Consider the following 13,642-nt stretch of genomic DNA (forward strand, 5'->3'; position numbering starts at 1 on the left):
CGGCAGTAGGAAATTACAAGGTTGTGAATAGCTTGGAAGAAGAGGACATGAAAGGCAGGAAGCCTAGCTTCCTTAACATGGCATCATATTTTATTTTTTACTTTTCTATCCTGCTAATAGTTCCAGCCTCTCTCTTAACATTTAGAGAAAGAAACTCAATTACAGAAAGGTAATCTTTTTCTGCCACATTTTGTTGAACTTTTCCATAATTTTGAGTCCTTTATTGTATATATGCAAGTGTTCCTGCAGTATGCAATCCAGAATCTCTGAGTACTGACAAAACTAAATAGCAACCAGTAAAGTGAGTGCCATGTTCTCCTCAGCATCGCATTGCCTTGGGGGCTACCAGGAGGTCTAAATCAGCATACTGTTTTACCACGTCACAGGAATTCCGCTCTTGCTCTTAGTGGTAAGCCTGAACACGGTTATTATATTTGATATATTTACAGAAGGCAAAGGAAATAAACTTTTACCAGGTTTAAAAATTTCCAGCAAACCATAGTTGAATCAAGAGAGTACAAATAAATATTTAACACTTTTTTTTTAAAGATGAGCTGCAAAAACATTTAACAGATAGACCTTTAGGTATTCCATACTTGGCTTTTCTTTTTTTTTCTCCTTATTTTTTAAAATTTCTTTAATATTTTATTTCTTCTTGACAAGGATATTGTTTTCATGTCAAACAGGAGTTACGGGCTGTAAGTGTGATAGTAAAGCTTAAGGTGAGGCTTGTGTGCTGCTAGGGTCTATACAAAAAGTCCTTCACCAGGGCTAAGTGGTGAGGGAATCTGTCTGACTTAAGCTTTTCCTTAAATTTTACCTCACTTGAAAGGCACAGTGACAGTTTTCACCAAGTAAGGCTGCATTCTCCTTCCGGGGGCTGTATAACTGCTTACTAGGAGGAACTGGCAGCATAACTGGATATAAAAATCTTCTGGGTGGTGATTATCTCACTGGCTAGGATTGTAACCAAGCACTGGGTGTGAGGAGCAGCGAAAGGAGAAACTGCTCTCAACTCATGAGAAGAGATTACTTTGTGCTAACTGACCTGCAAGAGCAGACCTGGCTTATCCTGAGTGTACAAGAAATAATTTAATTGTGTTCTATTATTTGTCAGTCAACACCTGATGACTGAAATCCTGGCCAGCTTTGTGTAGTATTTTTAATGTGAAAGTAGGCTAACCAGTTCCTTAAAAGTCTCAGGAGCAGCCCATCAGCAGGTGCTATATAAGACAGTTTTATTGTGTATCTCTTATTCCTGTATATATATAGATACCTTTTACTCAAGTTCACTAAGCTGCCATCAAACATAGGTTTCCCAGGGCGTGTCTGCACACCATATTGCACCAGTTTGACCTAAGGTACCATTTTAGATTAATGAATTTGAGACATATTATTTCAGCCTATCTTGTGTCACTCGGAAACTAATGCAAGTTAAACTGAATATGGTGTTCCAAAATTTAAATAAGTGTTCCCAAATAGAAAGTTCGTTGTAGTTTATCAATTTAATTAAACCAGTGAAATTCAGTATGTCCTAGTCTATATCACTGACTCTTATTTACTGAATGTATCGAGATAGAATGATTATAACAGGAGCTTTATTAAATTTATACCAGTGGATTTGTTTTGTGTAATAGTTCTAAGGGAAGGTTTATAGGTAAACATCTCTTCACCTGTCCTCCTAGAATAAAAGCTTGAATCTAGCTGAAAAGGTCTGCTAGTGACGTGTGGTGGTAAGTGACTGGTTTTGAAATTATTAGTAATTTCTTTTGTTTGAAATTAGTCTACCTCTGATAGCACTCTCCAGAAAAATCACTGATAACAAAGGCAAAATATACATCTTCTAATGAAACTGACAGTGGAACAGTGTAATATTTTTGCAAGCATAGCAAATGACTTATTTTACTCCTCTTTATGCCTTTGTTATCTTAGTGACCACGAAGAATTTTTTGCTTTTATAGTTGATCATGCAAGACTGTTTTGCAATAGTTGCTTCTTCAATAGCAACCCTCAAATACCCACTCCATCCTCATTCTGGTTGTAATGGCAACAGAGGCTTTCCAGCAGATAATGTATTAGTTGAAAACCAGTGGGGATTGCTAAAATAGATGGCTAAAATTTACAAAGCTAGCTCCCTAAAACTACACCCAACCTACAAGTAAGTGGCTTGATCTTTGGGAAGTTAGACAGGAACTTAGGTGTGGTACCCTCAAAGGGATAGTGGCTGTGCGTTCATCAGAGGATGCTTTAGGCTTAGGTGAAAGTATATGGAGTAGGAGGGCTTTGCTCTTCTCTCTTCTGTTATGGGCCGTTGCTATTTTTGGGAGGTCCACAACTCTTATTATTGAGCAAGCCTTCATAGCCTATTCCTGGGTCAGGCAGTGACCAATCCCCACTATTTTATGAGTGAGGTAACTGCGAGGTTGTGTAAGGTCACATCAGGCAGGGCTGTGAATAGAAGCCTGGGAGCTTCACGCGGCAGTGCCAAGTCGCAGTCACTTAGCCACACAGCCTTCCAGGATGAATTTGATGAGTCTATGCTTGTCTGTCAGTAACCAGGGCTGGAGCTGCTGGATCTCACCGCCCTCCTAGGGCCACGACTGGACCCCGATACACAGTTTGCCAGTGTTGTCCTGCTGCGAGTTGCAGTGCTTGCAGTTGAGTTTGAGCAATTTTCCTGTGTAAGGGCTGATCCACTTACAGGATAACAGCCTACTTATGTTACCAATTTAATTCTTTAATTTAGGAGGAAGAGATCTGAATACACTTGCCCACGCGTGTAGGAGAAAAAAATAGTACCTGAGTGTATAATTAAAGACTGGATCATAACTCAGTTACTCAAGGAAGCAGAGCTGTGATTGGCATTTCCTAAATTTTGAGTGCTGGATTTAGCAACCTTAATGTGCTTTCAACACAATTAAATTTTTATTTCTATTTCTGTCTGTCTTTGTGAAGATCCTAGAGAAACTGTAATTTGCGAGTTTATACTGCAAGTAAATCAGAAGTTGTTCTTAAAGTATTTATTCATTAACTACTGACCATAGCCCATAGCTCAGTTAAATGGAACAGACACGTAGGAAGAGACTGAGGTGTTACGCTTCACTGTACCAGACATTGTGTCAGACAGGCAGCGAAGTGTGAGGGATTTCGCTCGTTCATCTACGTGATGGAAGTCTGGGCTATTGGAATCTCCAGACGGCCAGAACATGATTAAATAAGTGAAGCTTTCCCGAAAGCATGATTCATTCCCAAATGCACAACATTAGCATATATCAGGGGACTGAGTGCATCAGGACATCACTGATAGGTAGTAAGCCTTTTGTGTGAAGACAATCAGTCTTAATACAGTTCAGCCTTCTAAATCAGATGGCTTGTGTGGATCTCTGTGCCACACATTAGAAGCCTATCTCACGTTTGTATTAATAGGTGCTATCAGCAGAGAGACAAGAGCTCACCTGGACAGTGAAAGTTGAACAGCTTAGCCTTGCTGTCTTTACACAAAGCTGCTCATCACGCCATTTCAGCATGAAGGTGTGTTGGCTGGGCAGCATGCTTAGGGAGCCTGTTCTTTTGTTATGTTGTTTTGCTGTAGGAATGGTCAGAGAGCTGGCTCTGACATAGAAGGGTACTTTGTCTCAGCCCGACTGAATGGAAAGCAAAAGGAGGAAGTGATTTCCCTGGAGACCCTCCCTCAGATGCTCTCTGTTATAATGACAGTTTTCAGCAACAGGCACGGCGAACGTATGAACCTGATGAAACAAACATGAAAGTCAAACTATTCCATACACATGAACCAAGTCTTTGGTTAAAAAGAACATCAACTGCATGTGCAGAGAGTTCATCTTGTAATCAGAGTTCAGGTCTTTAAACCTTTAGTGCACTTGTAAATATAGACCTTCAAAATTAGTTTCGGGATCTATAGGAAATCGGGAAGTGCTACTCATTTAGAAATCGTGCAACAGATACTTTAACTTAGGTGGCTGTGATGAAGTCCCTGATCTGACTCTTTCACATCACAGGTTAGTGCTGTGGAGTTCGCTGGGATGGTCATAACATTGACATGTATGTTTTTCCTCCTTTCTTGTTTTCTTTTGACCAGAATCTTGACTCATTTTCAGGTGCAGCAAGCTGCAGTCTCCGATTTTTTAATATTTTTATTTTTAAACAAAATATGTTTTCAACAACCAGCTTGAATTATAAATCCTTTTTCTTTATGAGTGACAGGGAAGGGAGCAGTAAAATAGTGACCACAGGGGTGAGATGCTGTTTGTATCTGGTGAAGAATCAGCCTAGCTATTTTCAGGGTTTTGAGGTGCAGAAAAGCCGCTAACTTTATTATAAAGGGGTTCTTTGATTATATCAGTGATTCCTAATAACAATCTAGGCACTCGTTAAATATTGATAATAAATTGAGAAAAGGAGAAAAAGAGATATTTCTGAATTCTATTGCCTAGTTAAGGAGATGTAGAATAGAAAAGAACAAATACAGACAGGCAAGGAGATAGTTATGAGAGTGTTTTGATCTTCAGAGTATTTTCTTTGACATTTCAGACATTTTCACTGTTTCTGATTTTCAGAGTCATAGATTTTTAAGGCTAGAAGCCAATGTGATTTAGTCTGATCTCCTGCGTAACACCAAGTACTCAAGCTTGAAAGGGCGATAGTGATTCTTTTGGAAGAAAATGCAGGAGTTTATATCTTTCCTCTTGACTTTCTGAAAGCATCCTCAAAAAAGTTTTAGGAGGCGAATGACTGCTGTCATTTGCTTTCCCCTTGTGTGAAATCTAAACGTGTTTAGTTTTTACCAAGTGATCTTTGTTGTTATTGTTGTGGTTGTTACTTTGACAACAGTGAACTACAGACTGACACGATGCAGTAATTTATTTCACTGGAAGCTGTGGGGAAAGTTTTTTGGTGTTCTTTTTGTGGAAAACAAGCTTGCAGTTAGCTGTGAAGATTTCTGTTTGTGGAAAACAAGCTTGCAGTTAGCTGTAAAGATTTCTGTTAATTTTTGTAAACTAATTACTTCAGCTGAAAATTTCAGAGGAGCCTAAGAGAATTAGGAACTCGGAAAAATTTCAAGCCACTGAAGTCCCCAACTTTTCTCGATGATGTTCTGCACATCAGATGATGATTTAAACAAGTCTTAAACTATCATAACTAAAAAAAACCCTAGCAGCTGTTCAATAGATGCTAGGGCAGGCCCATTATAAAATGTACTATGGTATGCCATAATGGTTAGGATACCAATATGTTCTATTTTTAGTACCATTGACTCAGTCACTTGAGTTCAAAAAATAAGCAGGGAACATCTGTTTATTGAAAGGATTTCCTCTATAGTAATTTCTCTCTCTATTCCATCCTTTTTAAAGTATTTCCAGACTTTTTTTTACTGGTTCTTTTCTGAAGATAGTCCAATATATTTTCTAATATTCTGACACTGCATTAATTTTGTTTTCTTATTAATATCCGATGCAGTGAAAAAGTAATTTTTGGCTGATGTTTCTTGAAAATTCTTGGGGTTGCTTTTACTTTCTTTTTCTTAAGTTAAAATTGTTCGAGGTCCCTCCTTAAAGCTACTGTACCAAAGATTGTACTGCTGGAATTGTCAAAACAAATAGCAGCTTAACTGCTGTCCACGACTCTGGTCCAGTATCTCTGTCAGAATATTTAACAGCTATTCAGCCAAATATTTGTAGAGCAGCTGTACCCCTAGCCGGACTGAGTCCTATTCCGTCCTTCCTTTTAGCCTTGCCATATGATTCATCTTTCTTCTTTTAGAATATTAGTCTATTTTAAAATATTGTACAAGAAAGCAACAGCAAATTAAAGGTAAACACTTGCCTATCAGTGTGATACAGTTCTATACAATTAAAGCGATTTAAGTGTTTTCCAGAATGGATGTGTTTGGGACCTGGTGTGAAAAATGAAGTTGGGTGGGTGGGTATGACTTTTTGTTAATACTAGCAAGACCCCTACCCCATGAAAATACAGAACTTCACTTTGTTTCCTGAGAAAGTTCAAAAGCTTTTGCTTTTGCCCTCTGTATCACTGTATTTTTTTTTCTTCTCTGGGCATCCCTTCCTAGAGGGTGCCCAGCTCTGGCTATGTTAGTTAAAGTAAGGCTCTGACCACATGTTAGCCAGCATGTTTATTTTTCATAGGAGAAGGTGGCTTATTTTACTTGTTCCCACTAACCTACTTTGCTGTATGACCACTGAGGGCAGGATAAAGATAACAAATATTTGACAAATAATTTAAATCCTAGTCTGAACTCTTTAAGAATATTCAGAATCCTGCTTTGATATGTGGTCCTCTTAATCTTTTGGGGGTTTTGTTGTAGCGTACAAGTCTGCCAGCATAGAGCAGTTTGCAGGATCTGACCTATGTTAGCAGTTTTCTCCTATGAGAGCCATTCTTGCTTAATTTTGACACATTACAAATAACTGACTCTGTAAGCTAGCTAATAGTAACCTTCTCTTCACCTCCCGTAACCTGTAGTAAGATACATAAACAGTCATCACAATCCAATGCAAAACTGATAGTGTGAAAGTCACTGAGAAAGAAATATTGCAGTGGCTAGCTGTGATGCTACCAAGTATGATTCATATTTCTGATCTCAGTCCAGCTACTAGTGGGCAGGTGTCCACATCACAACACTGACGTAACTGGCACAGTCTGTCCCACCTTTGCTGGAAGCCTGTACTAAAAATAAATAAATAAATAAAAACACAGTTTGGCTTGATGTCATGAATGAACTAATTCTAGCCCATAAGGATTGTTATCTACAGGTTAGAGTAAAGACATTTCTTTGCAGTATGGAGAAATTTGTGGTGCTTCCCCATTCTAATCACATCTGTGTAGGTAACAGTCTAATAGTTCCAGGGTTGCCAGGCTGGTTTGTATGTTCTTGTGGTTGCCTTTGGGTGGCGGGAGAAAAGGTTTTTATTATTGTTGGTTTAGCCCTGATAAGTCATTGTATTGTGACGGGGAAGATGTCTTTCCCTTCATTCAAGTAATGAACTCTTTGGTAGTAGGGATGCTATCCTTGGAACGTTCTTTACTCTGCAGTGTAATGGAGAGCTCAGGAAGAAAGATTGTTTGGATTTATTGTTTTTATTAAATTGTCACATGTTCTACTGCTCTAACTGGCTTTGTTTTGTTTCTTAATCACTGCAGTACAAAATAGGCTTTCTGTCTTCCAACACCTAAACATTTTCTTATTGCCAACCCACTAGTATTTTCAAGGAGTCTATTAAGGTATCTCAAGGGTAGAAAAATAAGCAGATGCGGAGGTGTTTGCAGGATCCTGATATTATTGTGAATATATGCAATGTAGAACAACATTAAACAGATCATTTGAAATGCCCTTTTTGGTAGACATTGACTTTTAACATCATGTTTACCTTTTAGATGATGCTTCCTCTGAAAACTTCCCTTTGGCATTTCCAGAACTAGAACAGCAGCTGCAGGTAAACTTTTTTTTTAAACTACAGTTCTACTTTACATTCACTAGATTTGTTATGATAAAAAACCTCTGGTTGTTACACTAAGGTGAAAGTTTTCAGTGGTGCTTCTCTAACCTATTAATATTTAATAAGACTGTATATTTCCATAGAAGAAAACATTGTCTTTTCAAGATCTGCAGAAAAATTGATTTGACATTTTTAATTCAGTTGCAGGGAAATGACTATTTTAACAATCATCTCACCTGCTTTTCTTACAATTCCCGTGCAAAACACAGCACGTACTGCTGCACTGCAATCAAGAGAGTTCTTGTGGTTTTGATGGGAGAAAGAATGAGCCAGGTATTATATTCTCATGCCTACAGGTTGTGCTAAGACCGATACAATCAGCTTTCTCTGAAGCATTCCAAGAGAATTCAAAGGTATATGTTGTAGTGCCATCTTATCTCTAATCTTGGGTAGCTAAAGCCAGTCATCAGGATTGATGAGAGCCTCCTCAAAGTTACTCTAGTTCGTGCCGCCGCATAGCCAGCCACCCTAATGGTTGCCCTAGCAGGCGTCTGCAGACAGCGTGGGATAAAAGTGGTGCATCCTTTTGTGACTGGTCCGATTTTGTCAGCATAGCACAATGGAGCCCCGATATACTGGACAATCAGACGGCAGTTGATGGCAACTCCATGGTTCACCAGGCACAGAGCCAGTTCTGTATCCAGGGATTATTTCCCTTTCCTCTGTGGCGGTTCTGGAGTGTTTGTTGGCTTTTGTAAACTACTTCAGATCATCTGTTTCCCAGGAGCGTTTAGACTTCCTCTGATATTTCAATATGAAGGCAGTTGTTTCCTGAGTGTAAACTGAGAAAGGCATTAGCAGACCGTGTTGTCCAATGATGTCATCCTTCCTGTCCCCATCAACTAGTGAGACAACACTGGAGGGCTGCTGACTTAAAGGACTGACTTTTCTCTCCTGCTGCTCTCATCAAAAGGATGACTGAGGAAGGAATGGAGGATGACAGAGCCTCTTCTTGCTCTATCCCTCTAATCCTGAGAATAGGGGCAGGTTCTTTAGGCATAACTAGGCAAGATTATAGGAAATAATAGCAACTCAAGATTTGGGCTGAAAGGAACATGGTAGTATGTTGGCCTCTTTATTCCACTGACCTTCCAGTGCAGCAAAAACAATTGATATTTTTTTCCCTCAGAAGAATTCAATTTGAGAAAAGCAGTATTATTTTGTGGCTGAAGCACTGAATTTAAAGTAAAGAGCCTGCATTCTGTTTCCAGCTCTGTCAGTGACACATTGTGTGATCGCGGAGGAGTTGCTTCATCCCTCTGCTAATCTCTGAAACAAGGTTAATAATTTTTACCTTTTTTGTTAAAGAGCATTGAGATCAGTGGGTGAAGACTGCTCTAAAAGAGCAAAGTATGATTATCATTACTGCTGTTGGTACATAAAACCAAAATTACTAGTGTTAGATGTAGGTACTTTACAGGCCAAGTGATGATTTTTTAATTAGGACTTTTATGACCCATTTCTGGAACATATAATGTACTCTAAATGTGTAATTTCATGATAGACTGAAATTGCTCCTCTGGAAGCATTCAGGTCTGCTGGATAAATAATAGCCCTTCAGTAAGAGTTTTTTAAGTACACACTAGAGCAGTTCCACTAAGTACACCCCCTTGGTCTGTTAAGTACCTGACATTTTTTTCAAGAGAACCTTCCTTTACTCTCATGATCTCAATATGATAACAAATTCAAAGAAACAGTCAAAGGCTTTGATTCAGATAATGTTCTTTTTATTATCCTTCAGAACCTTTTTTTGGTAATATTGAGGTAGTTGAAAGGATAACTTATGAGGACTATCTGGCTGACTCAACCACTCAAAAGTGTAAAGTTAGTGGTAGTGCTTCATCCCTTAGCTTTTCAAGCTTATGTGCATATTTATATTTAGATGCCTTTATGTTCAGCCAGAGGCAGTTAAGTCAACACAGGCTTCTGAGCTGATGCAGAGGTGACAGGGCATTTAGCTTTAGCAATGAAAACTTGAGTTTCCTTGCTTTTGTCAGTCTGGATCACAGCTTAAAGTTATAACTATTTAATGTAATTACATTATGTTTACACTGCTTTAAAATTTCAAAAAGGAAATAACTGTAACAAAGTTATAATTTACCTAGTTACATTTTCTTATTAATTACTTTTAAAAATCGCTGTAATTCGAACTGCTAAGGGTGTGTCAGCCCTGTATAGCATGTGGTTGCAGTTTATGTTAACGTAACCATACCGGCTTTGAAACAGGTCGCTCCTGTATTACAGAAGCAAACTACAACATGGGCTTCACCAGGACCCGCAGAAGTACTGAATGGTGCTGTCCCTTGCCATTCCATCCTTGCTTTTCTCTATCCCAAAGTTAGCTGGTATAAAGCAGCACACATGAAGTGTCATGTAAACGAACCCTTTAATCAACTGTGGCATAGCAGCCTGAAATGCTTGAATTCGTAAGAATGCTGGTACATATTTTCATAATAAAAATATCACATCTACAGCCACAAGATTTTCATCACCATGCCATAAATACAGTCAAAAGCATTTGTATTTTATTTAAAGAAGCAAACTATAAATGCTGGGTAGGTGGCTGTATAATAATAGGCACTTAAAAAAAAAAAAGAAGTAATAACTTTCCAGGTTTCAAACACACAAAGCAAAATTTTGAAACTTGTTTTAAAAACAAAACAAAGCAAAAGGCCAAATTAGCTGATCTTCAAGTTGGATTTTGAAAGCAGCTTGAAAGCTATGTAAGTTCACCGAGTGACTTGGAAAATCAGAGCCTTAGAATTTTATGCATGCAGGCAGCAGACCACAGCCCGAGTACCAAGCAATTTGCACCTCTGTTTTAGGCTTCAAGCCCTTGTCCTTCTATGTTAGGCCCTGGCAGACAACTTGGCTGTTTGAGCAGAATTACCTAGTGTTCCCACTTTTCCCACCGCGATCCTACCATACCTACTCCCCGGGCACTGGTATCCAATGGCAGGGCAAAGTTCAGTGCAGCCTCCCCCTGACAGGGTAATAAACCCTGCTGTCCAAGCGCCGGCGCCAACTTCACAGGGGTAGAGGTAGGATTGGCTGGAGAAAAGGTATTTCTAGGAGACTAACTGCAAATACCTAATTCTCTGTAAGGACTCTTACTAGAGGACAATCCTAGTTGAAAGTTACAGCTTCTTTCTGAAGAATAAAAATGATCAGTCTAGTGTTCTGATCTACTAGCTAGGTTCAGACGAAAAATGTTGTCTTTTCCAACTACCTTTCTGAATGTTACATTTTTCTACTACTCTGAGAGGAAGAAATTCCAAGAAGCAATTTGTAGGAAAATAAATCAATTCTCTAACTCAAAAGTTTTGCCTTTGCCTTTTTTTTTACTTAAAAATTAATGTATGGACAACCAGACACAAAAGCCCTACATATGAGAACAGAGCAGTTTAAGCTATATGCAGGAAAAGCCTGGTTTCTTTTGCAGCTTTATCATTAAAAAAACTACAAAGAAGTTCCTGATATGCTACCAGTAAAACAAAGCTCATATTAATAAACTTCCTGCTTTCAAGTCCTTTTGTTTGCAGTATTGGAAATTATTCTCTTCCCACCGACGAGCAAGACTTTGTATGAGGCTAAAGCACTTGCTTATTTGGGCTTCAGTGTCATTCCCCCCCACCCTTGCGTGAGCAATGTGGTGGGTAGCGCGGCGAGGGTAGGCTTGCTACATTTGCCAGTTTGTTATTGGGAAACGTTAACCTTTGCCTCCTGTAAAAGTTGGACTGGGCCTTGGAAGGCGCTTCCTTGATTAGCTGCGTAGTGGGTGGTGGCCCCTCTGACAGACACTCTACTACGGGTTATCTGCTATATTTAGACACCTACATCAGCATCTAAGGCCTTGTTGTTTAGGTCACTGAATATAGAGGAAGGTATCTAGTGTTAAGTACCCGCATTACTATGCCCTGTGTGCTCTCTGTCCTCTTCCAGCGTTTCCTGTGACTTGCTCAGTTCATCTCCCTCTTCTCCGTCAAAGTCTTTATTCCAGCTGGGAGTTTGATCTTGGAGAGGGAAGAATGCAAGTCACATACGGATGCACAGGGTGTTCTGTAATTCTTTATCATCTCTTCTCATGAAATCGTGAGCTTGAGAGAGGCATTTATGTCGTATTTTCTATTACGAATCTGTTGAGATCAATGAAGTTAGATGACTGTAAAATTGCTGCAACAGAGAAAAGGCTCCAACCATTTACCATATCGGTTTGTTAAGTCAAGGGGTAGTTTTTCATGCTTCAGTGGGAAATGTCTATACAAAAGAGGTAATGAAAATATGAAAGGGACAGTTTGTTGTGTGTGATACAAACATTTAGCAGAAACCTTGTTTACTCTGGAACTTTAATAATGGACCTATTGCTTCTACTGACTGCCAAGACTCTTGTTAGACACGTATAAATTAGAAAGTTAAAAGTATACTGTATTTTTAAAGGGTATGCTGTATTTTTTAAATATGTATTAAATTCCGAGAGAATTCCTAGAGTACCGTGGTACTCTATAATTAGATTTGATTGCCTATGAACTTGATAAGTCTCCTGCAATGCTGCTGTGATAACTATGGTCTTATGTGAAGATTATGTAAGACATGGATGTTTACAAAGTCAGGGCATCATACTAAGGGTAGAAAAGAATGGAAAGTCTCTCAGGAAAGGAGAGCAAAACTCTCGATTGCTCCCAGCCAGTCGACTTGAATTGTTTGGAGGAAAGAGAACTGCTTACTTTCATAGTAAAACTAGTCTAGACTAGATATATCCCAGACTAGATATCTGAAACTGGTTGAAGAGTTCCAGTTGCACAAAAAAAAGTAGCTGCAATGTGCAGCTATCACTTTTCCTTGGAATTATGTGCTTTCTTCTGTCATGGAAGAGTACACAAGGCCATATAATGAACATGGGCCACATGCAAAATACTGGCACTGAACTTTTTGGTTTTCCAGAATAGTTTAGCTGAAAATTACCAAATTTACAAAAAGTGAGACACCACTCTAATTAGACCAGTTCTAAAGGCTGCCTTCTAGACGAGTCCACATGCTCAGCTGGCAAAACTGCATGATACCATTTTTTCTTTAAACTTCGACCTTTTCAGGAGAAAGTTTTGCACTTTTTTCACAGTAGAATCAAAAAGTAAATGCAAACAAATGAAGGTGAATTAAAAAATAAACTGTTTTAAACTTTTTGAACACTTGGGTGACACTATCAACTGTACAGCTTTTGTGGATACGGAATGCTAATATTCATATGGCAAGGCAAAACACACTTTGTCATGTGAGTGAAGCAAAAAAAAAAAATACTGAAAACTGTCCTTTTGTGTCCCCCAGCAAAGATTTTAATTAGAACAGCTCATTCAACCTGTCTTAAAAAACAAGCAGAACCACTCAGACTCTTTCTATTTCTTCATGAACTGCCTTTGCGTATCATCTTCCAACATCTTTCATATCTGGATTCCAAACAAATATCTAAATAAACAGTGCGTATGTCTTGTGAAGATGTACATACATACGTGCGGTTACAGAATAGCCTATAACAGGATCTCTTAATGTCTACTTGCTGGATTCTGTAGAAAGTTTGTCAACGCCACAGTGAGTTATTCAACAAAATACAAGGAAAAATATCAAACCTTGTTGAAAACCGGGCATAGTGGGATAGACCCCTAATATCACTGAAAGCTCTAGCTTTTGTACTGGCTTTGTGAACAAAATCAGAGATGCTGTGTGCACATATTTTGCCAGCACAGGAAAATGAGGGTGGATGACACGGAAGCCTGAAATAAGCAGGATTAAAAGTAGCAACTGTCGCCATTAAATATAACTTTCTTTGGCAGGGGTGTTTTTTGCTTATGTAGCAGGTATGCTTTTATATATATTAGTTTATGGACGGGCAAGATAGTTCATGAAGTAACAAGCTCGGGCTGTCCTAAGGAGAAATTAAAGTATGGCTGTTGGCTTCTGAGTGAAAAAAATATATACTACAGATGGAACTTTATTAAGGCCTGTTGTAATTAGTCACCTGAGTAAACTAGCAACTCTTACCAATAAAACAGTATACAGAATTCATGGATGAAAAGTGCTTTCTACTGGGAATTTCAGTTCTTTTCCTGTGCCAC

General features: G+C 38.7%; 1 protein-coding gene across 4 annotated transcripts in view; it reads left to right on the forward strand.

Annotated features, from left to right (window-relative positions):
* LOC103920144 (MAP3K7 C-terminal-like protein) overlaps positions 1 to 13,642 on the forward strand; it is a 32,273-nt gene that overhangs the window by 4,712 nt on the left and 13,919 nt on the right. For all 4 annotated transcript variants that reach the window (XM_009327810.1, XM_009327812.1, XM_009327811.1 and 1 more), the window contains one exon: positions 7,414 to 7,472. In XM_009327810.1, coding sequence (XP_009326085.1) covers positions 7,414 to 7,472 — 59 coding nt within the window. The remainder of the gene's footprint in view (positions 1 to 7,413; positions 7,473 to 13,642) is intronic.

This window comes from Pygoscelis adeliae, unplaced genomic scaffold (assembly GCF_000699105.1).
Source record: "Pygoscelis adeliae isolate BGI_AS28 unplaced genomic scaffold, ASM69910v1 Scaffold14, whole genome shotgun sequence".
NCBI classification, from domain to species: domain Eukaryota; kingdom Metazoa; phylum Chordata; class Aves; order Sphenisciformes; family Spheniscidae; genus Pygoscelis; species Pygoscelis adeliae.